General features: G+C 54.9%; 1 protein-coding gene across 1 annotated transcript in view; it reads right to left on the reverse strand.

Annotated features, from left to right (window-relative positions):
• The window catches only part of LOC127023266 (fer-1-like protein 4), a 41,329-nt gene extending 23,247 nt beyond the window's left edge, over positions 1-18,082 (reverse strand). Inside the window, exons 1-20 of the mRNA XM_050907322.1 lie at positions 18,004-18,082; positions 17,816-17,871; positions 16,943-17,031; positions 14,693-14,792; positions 11,764-11,855; positions 11,126-11,167; positions 10,848-11,015; positions 10,510-10,570; positions 9,081-9,212; positions 8,856-8,918; positions 7,172-7,256; positions 6,740-6,899; positions 6,339-6,522; positions 5,365-5,551; positions 4,789-5,153; positions 4,027-4,135; positions 3,055-3,253; positions 2,163-2,283; positions 1,417-1,517; positions 761-848 (exon numbers count right to left, since the gene is read on the reverse strand). Of these exons, the coding sequence (XP_050763279.1) occupies positions 761-848; positions 1,417-1,517; positions 2,163-2,283; positions 3,055-3,253; positions 4,027-4,135; positions 4,789-5,153; positions 5,365-5,551; positions 6,339-6,522; positions 6,740-6,899; positions 7,172-7,256; positions 8,856-8,918; positions 9,081-9,212; positions 10,510-10,570; positions 10,848-11,015; positions 11,126-11,167; positions 11,764-11,855; positions 14,693-14,792; positions 16,943-17,031; positions 17,816-17,871; positions 18,004-18,082 (2,481 nt within the window). The remainder of the gene's footprint in view (positions 1-760; positions 849-1,416; positions 1,518-2,162; positions 2,284-3,054; positions 3,254-4,026; positions 4,136-4,788; positions 5,154-5,364; positions 5,552-6,338; positions 6,523-6,739; positions 6,900-7,171; positions 7,257-8,855; positions 8,919-9,080; positions 9,213-10,509; positions 10,571-10,847; positions 11,016-11,125; positions 11,168-11,763; positions 11,856-14,692; positions 14,793-16,942; positions 17,032-17,815; positions 17,872-18,003) is intronic.

Below are 18,082 nucleotides of genomic sequence, written 5' to 3' on the forward strand. Positions count from 1 at the left end.
TTCAGGGTGCAAACCCAGTATGGACTGCCATGGCCAGAAACCTCATCTCTTGGGCTGGTTCTGTCTTTCAGAGAGTCTCAGACTTAGCAGAGTACCTTCATCATAGCTCAGGTGACGAAGTGCAGGGAGGCAGAGGGAAGGGAGCTGGCACCCAGACATGCCTAAATTTTATTTCCTGCTGCTGTCATTGCATTTTGGTCAGCCTTTCAAAGCTTTGTAGTCTGATGGGGACTATAACTACAGCCGTGCTCTGCTGTGCTGTGCTCTCATTCAGCTAGCTGGCCTTCTCTGCAGGATTATGAGTGCCTAGATGTTGCCCTCTCCAGGGACAGGCAGATGGGTGGCTGTTGTAGATCTGCAACATCCTATGGGCTGAGTTTCCAGGGGCAGTGGGTCTCAGTGAGCTCCCCCAAAACTGCCTGCTGGAATAGCCTGCACCAAAAGGCCTCCAGCAACCTACTGGGCAGCCACACGCATGTGCTCAGCCACACATGCCCCACAGGAGAGGAAGGATGGCATCAGGGCACAGCACCTGCATAAAACTGGAGGCAGCCATGGCCAGTGCCTGCCTCTGTTCCCTGTGCTGGAAGCTGTATTGCTCTGAGCAGAAGTGGAGATGCTGCAGTGAAAGTCTGTGACTGATACTATGAGTCTTAGCCCCAAGTTTCGTTCTTAGCATCAATTCTATCTGGTCCTCCAGAAGCATGGCCCAGAGCGGGGACCACACGGGCTCACACCACCACCAAGCCCCACAGCTTACAATGTTGCGCATCAGGTATTTTGTCCGACATCTGTCAAGGTTGTTTGGATGTGCCATTGTTTTTCTCTCTGCGCTGAGTGAATAATGCCTGCAATGAGAAAAGCAGCACAGGCTCTGCATCCCCTGCACCCAGCAGGCAGAGCACAGCTCACACAGGAGGGACACAAGCTCCAAATCCCTGGTACTAATCCAGATGCATCAGAAACCCCCCTCTCTGCAATGCCCTCTCTTCTGCAAGCTTTTTGATTTGGAAGGTACAGTGGGGATTGCTCAGCACCTGAGGCTCCCTCTCTACTGTCGCCATCACAAGGCTGGGGACTGAAGTGTGTATCAGACCCCACCAGGTAGCCGCAGTGATTGAAACACTAGTCTCTTGTCTGCGTGACTGAAGAGAGTGAAGGAAATGTCTTAACATTTAGGAAACACCCAGGAGTCCAGGAACACTGAGGCTGCAGTCTGACCCCTGTGCTTCCCAGGACTGGGGTCTCCTCTCCAAGCTTGAAGAGCTACAGGGTCCTTTCCCCAGGTCATCCTGGTTTCCTTCCGCTCACATGCCTCAAGACACAAGAGAGCAGGCTGCGCACAGTCCAGGCAGAACATGATACGACCTCCTAACCTGACAACAAGAAACCTGAGGAAATCAGGGACATGCTAACCTGCATCCAGCTACAAATTCCTCCAGCACCTCTCTGAGCCGCTCTTCTGCTTTAGCCTTTGGCCTTCTCACAAGCTTCTCCACGTCGTCCAGCCCCTGCTCCTGTGGGGAAAGCACAACGTTCAGGGAGCTTGTGCCTGGCTGCGGGGTCAGAGTGAAACACTGCAAGGGTGCGTTTGCCACAAATGGCTTGTGCCCTTCTGTGGAGCTGGGGATCGTGAGAGTGCTGCAGGTCAGTGCTGTGCTGCCAGGGACTCTCTGGAGCCTGGGGATAACCTTAACACTGGTTGTTACACCACCTTGTGTCCCAGTCCTTGAGCAGCCACTGAAACACACTGGCAAGCTCTGCTTTTGGATTTCTAAGCCCAAAAGGGAAAGACATGGCCCTGGGAAGAGACTGCAGCCCCCTGATGACAACCTGAGGCTGAGAGTCTGCTTGCAGCAGCATCTCCCCAGTGCACACGCAGCTCAGGAGTGGCACCAGAGGAGCTTTGTGTCACAGACGCCGCGTCACTCACACCTCCAGGAGCCACCGCCAGGCTGCGGCACAGCACGGGCAGTGGCTCTGCGCTCACTGCCCTACTCCACACGTCTACAGGGCAGGTGGGACTGAGCCCTGCGAGAGACACGGACTCGCATCGGGGGTGAGGATGTTTAAGGCAAACGTCTCACAGAGCAACTGCATGTGCTACAAGGAAAGCACACCAGGAAGGACCGTGCCGCAGACAGACACCCTGAACACACTACCAGGCGCTCTGCCAGCTTGACAATCCAGTTGGAAATGCAGAGTCTCCAGGTGTGATCCTCCCAGTAGCTCCACACGTACACACAGGGTTTCTCATGCGTCATGGGCAGGCAGCTGTATGACCTAAGGGCAGCAGGCACACGAGGTTATGACTGCTGTTTGCAGAAAGCACATGCCATGTCACAACGCAGCGCTTGCGCACCCAGCACAGAGAGCAGCGTCTGGGCTCTGTCCTCCTCGCAGAGAACCAGCTGTTTTGGGCCCTGCACCACGAACATGGATGCAAGCTGCTGGATCTGCCCTTTGCCATCCCAAACTAGCGCACAGGGTTTCTAGCAGAGAGAGCAGCACGTGCCCAGATGAATGAGGCTGATGGGAGCGTGGGATGCTGCCGAGATTTCTTGCTGCTATGCGACTGAGTAGTAGCAGGCACAGGGCTCACAACGTAAACACCAAGACATTGCCAGGCCTGTGGGACAAACCAGGCAGCATTCCCAGAGCAAACATATCATCAGAAGAGCTTGTGTATGTGTCTCGCCTGCCCAACATAGGACAGCATGTGCCTGAGTACTCCTCTCCTTCCTCCTCACTGGAATCAAGCCTTAGGATCCTGCTTGTTAACCAGAAAAGGGACTGCTGTTATTGATGGGTCACAGTTTCCCTGGGACCCTGTCCTTGGCCACCTACACACATCAAGCAGACACCGTAGGGCCTGTAGGCCTAATGGACAACGGCAGCCAGCTAAGCCATGGCAAGCTGCAGGGTTGCAAAGAGGAGAAACACCTGCACAGCACTCGCATTGCTGAGCAGACCTCTAATAACATCTGGAATAACCAATCTGGGAAGCTGGGGCAGGACCAGGGCAGGTGGGAAAGAAGGACGAAGAAGACTCACCTGTCATACTCCATGGGCTCTGGTCTCTGGCTCTTCGTCACCGACTTGTTCAGTGCTACTGAAGCTGGGGCCAAGACTTCAACATCCAGCTCACCATCTGAACCAGGGTCCAGCAAAGGCTGCTTTTCTTCTTTCACTTCTCCCTTTTCCACTTTTCTCCCTACTTTGGTCACAACCTCTTCAGCTTTGCCATAGTTTCCTTGAAGTTAAGCATTAAACAGTAAACAGATAAGCGGGATCACTGTTAAACAAGTTTGCTAGCTTGCAAAATCAGAGTGGAATCATCCTGCCAAGAGAAGCACATGGGCATGCACTGCTTTTGGAACTAGCAGTTCAGTAGCATCCAACCATCAGAGCATCACAGGGACAACCAGGAGGTCTGAGGGGGAGCTGGACAATTGCAAGGAAGTCCTTGTGTATGCCTTCAAGTTCCACCAGCTCCACCAAGTGCCTGCTAACTGCCACGTACACCCCTACACTGGGGTCAGCAGCAGCCACTCAGGAAGACTTCTCGGTATCAAGCATCTCCACCCACCCAGCTTACCAGGTGGGGGCTTGGACCTGCTCTCCTACCATTGTTTCCCCATCACCCACTGTCACAGCCCCTTAGCACCACATGGCCAACCCCAGTACCCCAGCTTCCCCTCCTCTGCCTCCCTTTCTTGCTCCCAAACCCTTCTACCTCTTCTCACCCCCACTTCCCAGGAGAGCTTCAACCACTCACCCCAAACAGGCAGTTCATATAAATACTGCAAATCTCCAATCCCATAGGAGAGCATCCAGACTTTTAAGGTAATTAAAGCGCTGTGCGCACTCCCTGGCCTCATCCCCCATCCTTCCGGGGTTCCTGTTTTGGAGGCACGAGCTCTGCAAGGGCTGGCACCTCAGGACCGCAGTGCTGACTTGGGCTGCCAGAGGGAGATTCGCACTGTTCCCGTAGTTTCTGGACATGGGGCCTTGGGGAATACCCACCTATAGAGACTTCAAAGCTGACAGGCTTGGAGCTGAGAGAGGAGTCCATCATAGTGGCTTCAAAGAAGGCAGCGAAGAGGAGGAATTCCTCCTTCCTCCCCAATGCGTTCTGAGCAAAGAGACAGAAATCAGCCCTAGAGCCTCATGTGCCAAAACACTGCCTCAGCAGAAATTTGGAGAGCACTAGGGCATGGCCGGTGCCTGCCAGCCCTCCCAAGGGACACCAGTGGGACGCTGCTGAGGTCACCACTGCTGGGCTGCCAGACACGGGACAAGTTTTCTTGGAATTCCTGGAGAGTTGGTGCAGAGCCATGGCTTTGGCTGATGCTTGTGTGAAGCCACTGAGCAGGTTTGTAGGCTAAGGGATGGCTACTGTACCAACACAGCGGCATCTTGCCTGCCTTTCCCAGGCCAAGTAGAGACCCAGAGCCAGCTAACAGCTCCCTGGCTCCAGGGGAGAAAAAGTACATGCTCAAAGGCAGCTGTGCCCTGGGAATAACACCCATGTGAGAGTCCCCCCTGCGCCAGGAAGGCAGTGCATGTGGGGATGCTCCAGCCTTACTGTGGGAGGCAGTTTTGGGGCTGCAGTTGTGGCCTCGGCCCTTGCAGAGGCTCAGAGAGCCCTGGATGGCCCAGCAATGGGCAGCCTGGGTTTGCTGCAGCGCTGTTACACCAGCAAGTGATCCCACTGCCTCTTCCCCATGAGGCCTGTGCATGCCACAGATCGGCGTCGGTCAGCCACGCCAGCATGGCAGGACTCACCTCAGGGAGTGGATGAAGCTCTTCTACCTCCACAGTGACCTCTCCAGGCTGCTCAGCCTCCTGAGAGCCCCCAGCCTCCTCCTCTCCCTGCAGCTGGCGCAGTTCTTTGGCTTTCTCCTTGGATTTCTTACTCCTCTTCTTCAGCTTCAGTTTGCTTAGGGCACCTTTTGTCTTGTCCCCAAGCTTCCTCTCTGCCACGCTGGGGCTGCTGAAGATCTCCACCGTGATGGCCATGAGGATGCGCCCACGGTAGAAGATCCCCTCGCCCATGCCCTCGTTGAGGTCCTTGTGGATGTCCCGCAGAGCCGAGTTCTGGGGGGAGCCATACAGGTTCACCCAGGCTGGGCCAAACGTGGGATTAAAGCCTGCAGCGACAGGGACAGGGTCTAATTACACCACAGGGCGCTGCTGCAGAGAGACCTTCCCCCAAGAAGACAGTCCAGGACACAGGGATGTGAGCGTGCTTCGGCCACTCCTGCTTCCCACCTCCAGGAGACCACCATGGCCAAGCAGAAGGTGCATGGCATGGGGCTGGCCAGGACGCCCTGCCCCAGGGGCAGCCGTGCCAGGCCTCACCGTTCCTGCCAGGGTCCGAGATCTGCTGCAGGTCAACGTAGTGTGTAGCAATGGCCACGTCACCAACATTGGCATCATCCAGCACCTGGACTTTTATCTTCCTGGCCAGAGGCGGGAACATCTCAATGAAGCTGATCTGCTCATTCCACTCGGGCTCAGTGGTGTTGGTCTCCACCGACGTTTCCCCCTGGGAAGGAGAAGGTGTGAAAACCACGCAGTCCCAGCTGGCGGCCAGAGCAAGGGATGCCTCAGAGCCTCTCTGAGAATGGCATGTCCTCCTGTCTCGCCTGCAGACGGTGCCGGGCAGGCTCTGGAGGTGGCAGTGTCCCTGCTCCTGCCCCGTTCCAGCAATTGCTCTCTGTGCTTCATCAAGGGAGGCTGTTCCAAGGCCCTGGCCGTGCCCTGCACTGCCAAGGGAAACACTGGAAGCAAGTGGGCAGCACCACCAGGCCCAGAGGTGTCACAGGGTCCCCTGGGAACACCCCCAGGCCCACCAGGCTGCCCAGGGACTGATTCTGTTCTTAATGGATATCACAGGACCAGAAACCCTGGCCTTGGGTGCAAGAAAAGGGCCATTAGCTCAGTAAACTCTCCCAAGGGCCTCAGGCTGAGTCCAGCTTGCTACACAGGACTTCTGCTCCAGGATTTATTTGACCCTCTCCCTATGTTTAGGCATATGAAATCTCTGCCTGCACAGCCAGTAGCTCAGCCAGTGGCTGCGCTCAGGGCTGGGGCTGTCCCCCGTGCAGCTCTGCACAGACAAAAGTCCCAGAAAAGCCTTCTCATCCAGACACCACACATCCATGGCCACACGGCTCAGTGCCAAAGACAGCAAGACGCTGGCTCTCCCAGCCTGTCTCTGGTGGGATTGCTGTGTCCCATGGAGGCTCCTGGCAGCATCAGCCCAGCGCATGCTGCCGCACAGCCAAGAGAGGATCAGCCTGGCCCCACACAGACCCCTCCGGCAGACTCACCTGCTGCCCGCAGAATGAGACCTGCACGTATGGGTCGATAAAGACTTTTTTCTCCCCTATGATCTTGGAGAAACCACCCATGATGCCAGCATTCATGCTGGGCAGGCCCTCGGCACGATACAGCTTGATGCAGACCCTGGCCCAGGGTCTCTCTGCAGGGACTCTCTTAGGCAGCAGCAGGTTCCTGAAAGACAAATTCATGTTCTGGCTCTCTCCTGGAGCCCAGGAAACATGATGCTGGGAAATGCTCTGACTGGCAGGAGGTTTAGATCCTGCCCCACCACAGGTCTCTTTCCCTGGGTCTTTCCCCATCAGGAGAGGGAAAAATGGGGCAAAAAAGGTAGTGTGAAGAGAGACATGACTGTTTTCCCCAGGGCCATGCAAGACCGCACTGCACCTACCTTTCAATGTCCTCATCCCGGCTGCTGGATGAGGTGGGAAGGGAGCCCACAACATCCCCGCGTGCAGTGACGGAGATGTTGCACTTCACAAAGCCTTTCAGGCCTGCCCGGGTGTCCGTGGGGTCACTGATAACAGCCCACTTCTGGAAAAACCTGTGATCTGAGAGGGAAGGGAAGGAGTTCCCTGTGGAGAGCCCAGGTTACCATTTCACATCCCAACTACGTCTGCACAAAGATTGCCCTGACCCTGCCTCTGAAGGTGCAGGAGGTGTCACCAGCCCTCAGACAGCCAGGAGAAGGAAGTGCTGGTCCTCATGTGAAGTAAGTGCTTTAAAGACGGGGCCCTCACCAGACCCAGCAAAGCAAGAAGGAAACATCAGTTTCAGACAAAGCCAGGGTCGGGGAGCAGGTACGCAGTGCAGTCGGTCATACCTGGCTGGCTGTACACGGTCACAACGTCCATCTTGAATGTTCCTATGCACGTTCCCAGGAATGGTATCTTCTTTGAGTGGAAAACCTGCAGATAGCATGTCATGGTGTAACCCCAGCCAGCAACTCAGCACCACGCTCGCTCCCCCCACCCAGCGGGATGGGGGAGAGAATAAAAAAAAAAAACAACTCATGGGTTGAGATAAAGACAGTTTAATAGGACAGAAAGGAATGAAAAACAATTATAATGATAATAATAATATGACAATAGTAATACTAAAAGAATTAGAATATACAAAACAAGTGATGCACAATGCAAATCCTCACTACTTGCCGACCAATGCCCAGTTAGTTCCCGAGCAGCAATCTGCCCCTCCTGGCCACCTCCCCCCAGTTTATATACTGGGCATGACATCATATGGTATGGAATATCTCTTTGGGCAGTTTGGGTCAGCTGTCCTGGCTGTGTCCCCTCCCAGCTTCTTGTGCCCCTCCAGCCTTCTTGCTGGCTGGGCATGGCAAGCTGAAAAATCCTTGACTTAGTATAAACACTACTTAGCGACAACTAAAACGTCAGTGTGTTATCAACATTATTCTCCTACTAAATCCAAAACAGAGCACTGTACCAGCTACTAGGAAGAAAATTAACTCTATCGCAGCCGAAACCAGGACACAGCACAAATCCCCCTGAGCACAAAGAGATGTGGGCAGCCAGGTTACACATCCAGACATTGCTGAGGAGGACAGGACTGCTAAGAGATGCCCGTTTCAACACACAGCTCAGGCAGTGGTTGCAAGCTCCTCATGCACATTGACCCATCTGTTAGCCCTGGGACAAACCCATTCCTGCCCAACCATTCCCACAGAGCCCACCAGCCCATAGCCCTCAGTCAGACCTGGGCCAAGGCAAATTCATGTGCAACCAATTCAGCTTCTTCTGTCAGCCCCAGATAAGCCAAACCCCTATGACGGTCCAAGGGCAGACCCGCTTTCCTGCAGGGAGTCCTATGGCCATATCCTCCTGGGTCAGGGCAGAGCCATGCCCCCACCAGGCTAGTGTCTCTCCCAAAACCCGAGCCTTGCTCAGTGTTTGCTGAACCCACACCAGCAGAAGAGACGTGCAGCCTTTCACAGGGAAAGCACTGGAGATCGTGTGGCAAAGGAGGTGCTGGCTGGGTTTAGCTATCTTCAGAAAAGCCCCATGTCTTGGGGAAGCCCCTGCGCTTTGGGCCAGGGGATTTATGAAGACTGCTCTCTGCCTGCCTGGGCTTTTCTACAAGCACAAATCACTGCTGAGCTCCCCTCACACCAGTCACTCGCCTCCACAACCTGCAGGATGAGGCTCCAGGGTAAGGGGCAGCAGGGAATCGCCCCCAGAGCAGCGGGGCAGCAAGGCAATGGGCAAGAAGCTGCCCCAGAGGCCCCACTTCAGCCACTGGATGCAGAGAAAACCTGACACAGAGGAGGTGGGAGGACAGTACTGCCCAGAGCTGGCTCAAAGCGGGGCTCAGTCTCTGCCCCACCATGGCCACAGGAAGGCCCTTTGGTCTCTCTGCGGGGCAGATGCCTCCAGCTGGAAAACCTGGCTGGTACTGGTACCCTGGCTTTGCCCATCACTCCCAGCGTCTACACGCAGAAGGGTCGGGCTGTACCAGTTATCGACAAAGGATAAAGAGGACATACGTACCGAGATCTCTATGAGTCTGTTGAACAAAATGTCCCTTGGCTCATGGAATTCGAACAAAAAATACTGAAAGAGAAGAGCAAGACAGCTGAGCCCCAGGCTCCCAACATGGTCCCACAAGCGCCTCTGCCTGAGGGCAGCTGCACCCCGAGCATCCCCTGCAAGGATGGCCTCAGCCGCTTGGGACATCGGTAGGGCAAGGACAGAGCCTCTGTCCATATCACATACTTCATTGTAGAAGGGGCAGTTTGTTGACTTCTGCGTCGCCGTGTGCCTCTTCTCCTCTCCAACCTTGACTACCACAAACGGGTTAATGTTCACCCCCACCAGCTTCTGAGCTTCAATGATATTAATCCCAACCTGAGAAAATGTGGGAGAAAACCTTTGGATCAGCATTCTCCCCGTTTCCAGCTCCATCTTGAGCTTGTTTCAGCAGTACCAGTACGCAAATGTGCAGGGCCCTCTCACCGCAGGGGTGGACGCTCAGGGCAGGCAAGAGCATGGCTGCTGAAATCTGCTATGGCCAGGACAAACCAAAATGGTATTTGAGATATTTGTTTCTTTCAGATAAGCAAGGAAATGAAGTGTTAAATCCCCAGCACCTTTGACAAGAGCGGCCTCCCCAGCAGCACTGTCCCCCCAGCAGCACTGTCCCCACTCAGTTCCTGATCCTAAGGGGATGCAAAACCACTGCTCCCCCATGGTGGGGTCCACAGAGCATCTTGGAGACGATGCTCTTCGTATCTTCTGTCAATACTTCTCTTTGAATCCTTCTGAGATGGACACCATTGGCAAGACTGGAATGCGGCTGTCTCATTTGCTGCGACTGGTTACGAGTCTAAGATACGGGAGAGATGTTCTCACATTTGCTCTCAGTACAAGCAACCAGGCAGTTGTTAAGGTGAAGAATAATAGCTTCAAGAAAAGGATGGTAGGAAATTCCACCCCTGCAAAAGCTTCCTGCTTGGTCGATAGGACCCAGCCCTGAAAAGCAGGAGACCCAAATGTGAGTCCACGTTTACTTAGAACCAGGGAAGGATTTAAATCCATAGCCAGGCTGGGAGACCTGCCCTGAAATCTGCGGGGCAAAAGATGGGACTGAACTCCATTTCCAAACTTCACAGTGGTTTCAAATAAACCTGATTTTTTTCAAATCAGTGGTTCAAATAAACCTGCTCAGAGCATCGGCCAGAGGCACAGCTTCATACCAGCCTCCCAGCATCTCCAAGAAAGCCCCTGCAGCAGCCCTCCACCCCCAGCCATGTCCCAGAGATGTCCCTGGGGGGCCAGGCAAGGCCCTGGGGAAGCTGGCAGGCACCAGCCCCGTCTGGATGCTCTCTCAGGCAGTGTTTTGCAGTGGCACATGTGGCTGTCGGGCTGATTCCCTTCTCCTGTACATCCATAGCTAACTACATGGCCCAAAAAGAAATTCTGCGCTGGGCTGGCTGATGTTGAAGCCAGCACTCACAGATGCAGTCCATTCAGGGAATCTCACACCTTGCCCAGGGAAGCCACGCAAAGCAAGAAGGTGTCTTCATGCCAGAGGCCTTGCTGGGGTATGTGGCAACTGGCGAAGCCCAGGCCCGCAGCAAGCCAGCAAGGGACCGGCTGCGGGGCCAGAGGCAGCTGCAGGGACACGGACCCAACGCTGCAGTACCTGGAAGCTCTGCGGGGTTGGGGTGGCAAAGAGGTCCCGTGCGGAGCAAAGTCTGGAGCGGCTGCACAGAAAAACAACCCAGATGAGCAGGTCTCTTCATCTACATGGACCTGAGCAAGCCCCCACCAAGGGAAGCAACGGAAACCCTGGCAAATAATGGCTCCTTGCGCTGGGAACGAGCAAATCCCCAACAGTCCCTGTTTGGGGCCACTGGAGATTGAAAGTTTCTGACATTCTGCAGAAGCAGAATGCCAAGAGATGCAGGAATCCCCCATGAGCTGGCACTTTCCACCCCAGGGCCCAAGCAGGTGCAAGAGAGAAGAGCACGCCATGGATACCTCTTCACAGGGCTGAAGACAATGCCCGAGACCTCCATCTCAGACACATCGTAGAAATCTTCTTCCTCCTCTTCCTCTTCCTCATCAGTCTCCAGGCCTTTCGCCAGCTTCCTGCCCAGCGCGGCGGCCCTCCTGTCCAGTTCACTCGCTCTTGGCCCCTCGGCTGCCCTGCAAACCCCTCGCCACATCACGCGCCGCATCGTCAGCCCTGACGAGCGGGTTGTGCACTCCCCTCCACCCGGGAGGGTGAGCGGATACACTCAAGTAGGGCTACTTACTCCAGCTCCTCAAATCCAGGATTGCGGATGATTAACTCCGAACTGTAAGAAAAAGAGAGGCTTTGCTGAAAAAACAAGTGTGTTGCGGCTGTTCACTGATGCATTTAAGTAACAGTGCCACAGCCATGCTCCTGCTTGGCTCTTGGCAGGGACACAAGCACCCTCCTAAGCGATGCTTTCCCACTGTCCACCCTGTGTGCCTACTGCTTTGCCTCTGGCACTCCAGAAGTGACAGTCCCCAGACTTTGCTGCTGCCTGTCATCCTGTCCACCAGACACCCACATCTCTCCTGGCTTTCGGTACCACCTGTGCGCAGGGTGCCTGGGGTTGCTACGGTCCAAAGCCATGCTCTCTGCAACTTTGCAACCACAAAGTCTTGCTCCCATCAGCCGGGAAGGCTGCAGAAATGCTCTCGAATTAAAAAGGACTCCCAGGCTGTTGCAGTCAGAGGCTCTTTGTGAAGACAAGGTATTTTCTTTCCAAGAGCCCTGCTCGCTTATTGCTGCTGTAGAGCAGGGATGCATCAGCCTGGTCAGAGGCAGAGAGTAAATGAGGCTGGATTGCATCCCAAAGGCTACCACTGGCAAAGGCAGCTGTACAAGCTGCCTGGAAATTTGCTCCTCCCAGGATTTCAATACCTGTCTTTCATCTGATAGACAAAGTCCTCTTCAACCCAGGTCCCAGCTGAGCCATCTGGAGGCTGGTAGCGCAAATCCAACTCAATGTAAATCTACAAACAGAAAATGAAACTGCCTGAGAGCTTGGCAGCCACAAAACAACTGCAGAAATGTCACAGAAAAGGGGAAGGGGAGCGTGGCAGGAAAAAAGAAGTGAGATGCTGGTGGAAAGAAGGGGAAGGAAGGGGGTCACAACCCCACAAGAAGCCTCTTTATACCAGACTCTCCTTGTCTGCCTCCATCAGCAAGCTAGAGTTAACCGAACTCCCTCCCCTACAGCTTCCCAAACTCCAGGATTCACTGAATAAAAGCTGGCTCAAGTTTCCAAATCTAAAATATACCACAGAGAGGCCCCTGAGAGCCGTCTCGGGGCACTTTTGACAAGGAAAGTGGGGAGAGCCCTGCAGCAGAGCAAACTAACGTGCAGGGATTTGGAGCGGTCTCTCTGTGGGAGGCACGAGACAGCTGGCAGAGCATCCCCAACTATGACAGCTTGGTTTAAAACACCACAGAAGCCATAAGCACACCCAGAGCCTGCATCACAAGAGACATCGACTTAGCATTAGTGATGAAGAAGGACAGCCAGAGAAGTATGGGGCACGTTGGGCATCGGCACAGCCAGCACAGGTCTGAAAACACTTGGTCTGCAGGTGACCAGCCTGATCTCAAACCAACACAAATGCACAAGAATTTCCCAGCAGAGGCCAAAATCGCAGCCATGGAGGAGGTCACTTCTCAGCAGGCTGAAGGGGATGTACAAGCTGAGTTCACAGCTCAGTCCCTGGAAAACACATGTTTCTGGGAGGAGAAATACAGCCCAAGAAAGCAGTAGTACAGTGTCGTGGTTTAACCCCAGCCGGCAACTAAGCACCATGCAGCCGCTCACTTACTCCCCCCCCACCCCTGGGATGGGGGAGAGAATCAGGAAAAAAAACCTCATCAGTTGAGATAAAGACAGTTTCATAGGACAGAAAGGAATGAAAAACAATTATAACGATAATAATAATATGACAATAATACTACTAAAAGAATTAAACTCTACAAAGCAAGTGGTGCACAATGCAATTGCTCACCACTCGTTGACCGATGCCCAGTTAGTTCCCGAGCAGCAATCCACCCCTCCCAGCCAACTCCCCCAGTTTATATACTGGGCATGACATCATATGGTATGGAATATCCCTTTGGGCAGTTTGGGTCAGCTGTCCTGGCTGTGTCCCCTCCCAGCTTCTTGTGCCCCTCCAGCCTTCTTGCTGGCTGGGCATGGCAAGCTGAAAAATCCTTGACTTAGTATAAACACTACTTAGCGACAACTGAAAACATCAGTGTGTTATCAACATTATTCTCACACTAAATCCAAAGCACAGCACTATACCAGCTACTAGGAAGAAAATTAACTCTGTCCTAGCTGAAACCAAGACATACAGTGGCTAGGAAAGGCAGCAGCAAAGGCTGGATGGATGCAGAAGCCTGAGATAAAGCTGGCTGAATAGCTGAGGCTCTGAAAAAAACCCTTCAAACCACCAGGAGAAAAAAGGGTGCAAATAAGTCAAGTCCCAAAGAACAGGACTTGGAATAGCAGCAAGGGCTTTGTTCCCACTTTGCTAAAGGAGCAGCGGTTGAAACAGCCTCTCTCCCTTGGGGACGTGTCTCTTCCCAGCTGAGCTGAGGGAGAGGGTTTCAGGCTGCTCTTGGATGGGCATCCAGTCTTGCCTGCCCTGTTTCTGTCCCCCGCAGCCCTTGTGCAGCCAGGGCTGCACCATCAAAAACTAACCTGGCAAAACCAAATGCGGTTGGTTTTTGGTTGGAGCAGCTCATCAGCACGAGTGCTGCTGTTAGCACAAGGGAAGAGGCAGCCAGGGGCAAATGGTTGGGCCGCAGAGCAGCTCTGACCTTACAGCGGTGTAAGTGCCCCTACCTCAGTCCTCTCAAACCATCACCAGCATGGAGTGCTGCCAAAGGGTCGGTCTAGTCCCTGTCCCTTTGAACGTTTATGCAGGGAGCTGCATCGGGCTAAAAATCATCCTAGAAATGCTCAGTTTCCATCTGGACCTGCTCCCTGATCCAGCCAGCTCAGCAACACTGGAAAGCTGTGCCTGTGCTACTCGGGCTCGTGGTCTGGTGGCCACAGAGCTGCATCCCATGTGCCACCGCGGGGGTGAGTCAGGTTGCCTGCGGGAAGGGCAAACAGGGGCGCAGCACATCGCAGGGCTGCCCACCTCCACCTCTCCTCCTCCCAGCCCTGCCCGTGGCCCTGGCACCGAGCCCTGGTTGTCCGGCACTCGCCGAACCATGCCTGCACACCCAGCTGGCAGGAAACGGCTCATTTTCCACCGGCATGAAGGGCCCAGTGAGCCCCAGCGCCGGGGCGGGAGGGGAGCGGGACCCACGGCCCAGAGCAGAGGGGCAGGCAGGTGTCAGAGCTGCTCACACTGCCCCGGACCATCGTTAAGCCATCTGGTTAGCGCTGGTGTTTAACCCAAAAGCTCATTGGGGGTCCTGAGGCACCCTGCCACCTTCAGCCTCACCCCATCAGCTCTCCTCTGCTTCGCACCCTGCATGGTGCAGGAAGCAGATGAAATACCACCTCCTACATCCATCGCTCAGACCTGGGGAGGTTTTACTAAGCCTCCCTCTGCTCATTCAGGCCCTCGGCAGGTCTCCAGGGCCCCCAGCCCACCCCACACACTTCTGAATGCTCCTAGGACCATTTTGACGGGTGTGAAGTGGCTGCACCCCTGCACAGAGAGGGCACAAACACCGCAGCACTCCCAGGCCTAAAGCAGCACCTTGGACTCCTCCTCAGCCCCAAATCCACCTGGGAAGCACAACACAAGGTTTCCCACAAAGCCTTCCTGATTGCCGATGGCCAGGCTGCCCACGGAGGACTTACACCGGTGACTCTGTGGTTCCTGTCAACGAGGGCCTCCCGGAGGATCAGCCTCCCGGACGTCATCAGGTGCTGAAGGCTGAGGACAAGGGTACCGAGAAGCCTGGAACAAAACCAGAGGCTGCAGCAATACTGTACGCAGCATCAGTGCCTACATCCTGGGGGAAGAGAGTACCAGGATCTCCACTCTCCTGCTCGCAGCCCCTTCGAGCTGCGCTGAAGGCAGCAAACTGCTGCAGCGCTTTCCATAGGGAGTCTGGCAGCCGAAATACCTGAGACCCACTGACCCTGCAGCAGGCCGTGCCTCCGCCCCAGTCATGCCCAGGCAGCTGCTTGCAACCGAGCTGCCATCGATGGTTAAAGGCTTGTGCAGATCCAGTCTCACCGAGTGTGAGGGAGCTCTCCCCTTCAGCAGGGCTGGGCTTCACGGGAGCCAGCCTGTGTTCGGGCACCCAGTGGAACTGGGGTGACTCTTCCCAGACAAAACTGGGAAGCAGAGGCTCCACACAAGGAAATACAGAGGCTCCACACAAGGAAATACAAGAAATAGGACATAAAGCCATGGCCACAGGGATGTCTGCAGCAAGTCGGGCCAAAATTTACCTACTCCAAAGAGGCTTCTCCCTGGGGAAGGGTCATCTGGCTCCCTGCAAGTGGCAGTAACACATGCAGGATCGCATTCAGCCTCTCCTAACCCCACCTTGTGTTACTGCTGTCTGGAGCCCGTTTGTATGCTGGCCTCCATCTCCCCGTGGCAGCTCTGCCGGCAGCCGAGCTAAGCCTCGTGTGAAGCAGAGCTTCCTACTGCCTGCTGGAAACCACCACCGGAGCATTTCACTGCCTGCCCAGGACCGAGACAGGAGGAATCATTCCCCAGTCACCTCCGTTTCAGCTGCGAGCTGCTGATCTCTCGTATTCCTCTCACCTCCCTCTTCTCTGAGACACAGCGCCTGTCTTGTCTCCTGCCCCCAAGGAAGGAGTCTCTCCGCTCATCCCCCTCCTCTCCAGCTTTTCCACAGAAAGGCTGCACACACACAAGTCCAGAGACCACAGATCGATACAGCGGCGTAACAGATTTTTCCCTTCTGTCCTTCCACACTCTCTTTTGATTTATTTTTGATCATCCCAGTGCACTGACTGACTGCTTTTAAACTGTAACGTCTGTCACCTGCCATTACTCTGCTCCCCAGCAGCGGAGGTGTGTGGATAGATGCTGTCAGTGCCACTCCAGTCATTTCCCATTGGACTTCTTTGCTCAGCGCCATCAGGTCCTGGTGATTTGTTACTGTTTGTTTTATCTATTTGTCCTATAGCAGTTTCTGTTGACATTTCAGTCAGAGACAATTCCTCTGATCCAGCTCCCATAAGGAAAGCATCCAGTAAACAGTGACACAAAGTTCAGCCACATTTTCTGCTCTGGCTTTATCTTTACGTGTCTCACATGTGCTGTACTCAACTGTTTCCTCCACACCCTCTCTGGCAGGCTTGTGATGGCTTTGAAAAGGTTTGTATTATTAGCTGCCTCTACAAAGTTGTTCCTGTTGATTTTCCTTCAGTTCTTACAATTTGCTTATCAGAGCTGGCACCTTTCCCTGCATCCTGGGGATGGTTTCACATGTCCTGGAAGGACGTGCCTCTGCTCCCTGGCTTGCTCCACCACCACTACTCAATCTGTCACCTCTACTATTGGGTTTCCCTGAAGTGTTTTATAACTGCTGGAATAGCTGCTGAGTTCACAGTATTGTGTCTGTGCCACCTAGAAGCGTTTTAAATTCTGGCTGACCCTTTAAATTTAAATTGCTGGGGTTTTTTTAAAGGTTAAACCATACTACCACAGGCTCGGGGCTTTTCCCCACTGATAGGCATGTTGAATTTGGGTGCAGCATAGTCACGGTCACCACGTGGATCTACAGGGTGAGAGCAGGTCCCCACTCTGCTGCAAGTCCTGCCCTTCTAGGTCTATTTTTTAGGGCCCTCTTTTACCTTTATCCCACCTGGGGGTCTGATCTGGATCCTTAGGTAGTCTCTGTTACTGCTGGCACAACTAAATCATTCCCCTTATTTAACTTAATATATACAGCACTGCTGCCCCGCCAGAACAACCAGCTCCATCCCTCTTCTGTAACTTGTAAACTGCTCATCTTCCTTCTATCAAATTTCCCATAAACATTTTCTACTCCCAGTAGAAAATTTAAAGCCCAGTATGTCTCCTTCCCCACCTCTGCTGGTCACCCCAACAACCAAAGGACCTACCTGTTACTGAAAACCTTGCTGCAGTTGTAAACCTGAACAGACAGCATTTCTCCCATGACGAGCTTCCCGTAGTGAGGCCAGCGAAAGAGCTACGAACAGACAGAGCAGGAAGAGATGACAATTCATTCCCTGCCACGCTTTCCTGTGTTTGGTGGCTGGCTGGTCTCCTCTGCAAGGTGACCGAACCAACGAGCATGACAAAAAGCTGCTGCGGTGGGAAGTTACTCTCCTGCTGGCCAGGGCAGACCCTGCAGCTGGGAATGGAGGAAGGACGGGGAGAGGAGTGAGAGCCCCTCCAGCAGCACAGAGCCGCAGGTCAGCTGCTAGAGAAGACAGAGCATCATCACCCTGGAAACAGGAGGATGCTTGTGCCTGCTGAGGTCCCTGAGCTGGCAGGCTGTGGGGTGGGACGGGGCATGGGAAGGTACAGAGGTACACGGGGAGAAGAGATCACCCAGGGCAGGGAGCCATCAGGCTCAGGCACATCGCAAAGCTGCGCCCCGAGGCCGTGATTCACCTGACACCCAAACTGGCCGGCTGCCTTGCGGCTGGCAAGAGAGAAAGGTCCCTCCTGCCCCCCATCTTCTCCTCCTTTCCCCAGGCGGCACGGAGGCATCCGGACGGGACGGGAGACGAGCGATGGGAACCAGCCACCAGTCCGCTACGGCTGGGCTTTTACAGGCTTCAGGGACGCGACGGTGAAGATGGGCGCTAGGAGGAACGCTTCCCGGCCCCCCCCGGCCCTGCTCCCCCCTTACCCCCTCCTGCCCCACGAGGCATCGACCGAGACGCTGCCATGTCCCGTCCCTGTCCCATGGGCGACACCTGCGGAGGAGCCCCGGTGCCCCGCACGCCCCGCCGGTTTGCCCTCACCTCCCCGAAGACGGCCTCCGGGCCGCAGCGGATCTTCCTCGTCTTCTGGGTGAAGCCTTGGGAAGGAGAGGGGAGGCGTGAGGTGCCGGCGGGGCAGCACGGCCCGCACCGGCCCTGCCCGCCCGCCCGCCGCCGGGAAGGCAGACCCCGTCCCTCCCTCCATCCCGCCCAGCGTGGCCGGGGCCCACCTCGGAAGCTGAGCTGCACCTGCCGCTCGCCGCGGCCCGGCAGCCGGGAGAGCCGCCGGACGCCGACGCTGAGCGCCAT

This window comes from Gymnogyps californianus, chromosome 17 (genome assembly GCF_018139145.2).
Source record: "Gymnogyps californianus isolate 813 chromosome 17, ASM1813914v2, whole genome shotgun sequence".
NCBI classification, from domain to species: Eukaryota; Metazoa; Chordata; class Aves; order Accipitriformes; family Cathartidae; genus Gymnogyps; species Gymnogyps californianus.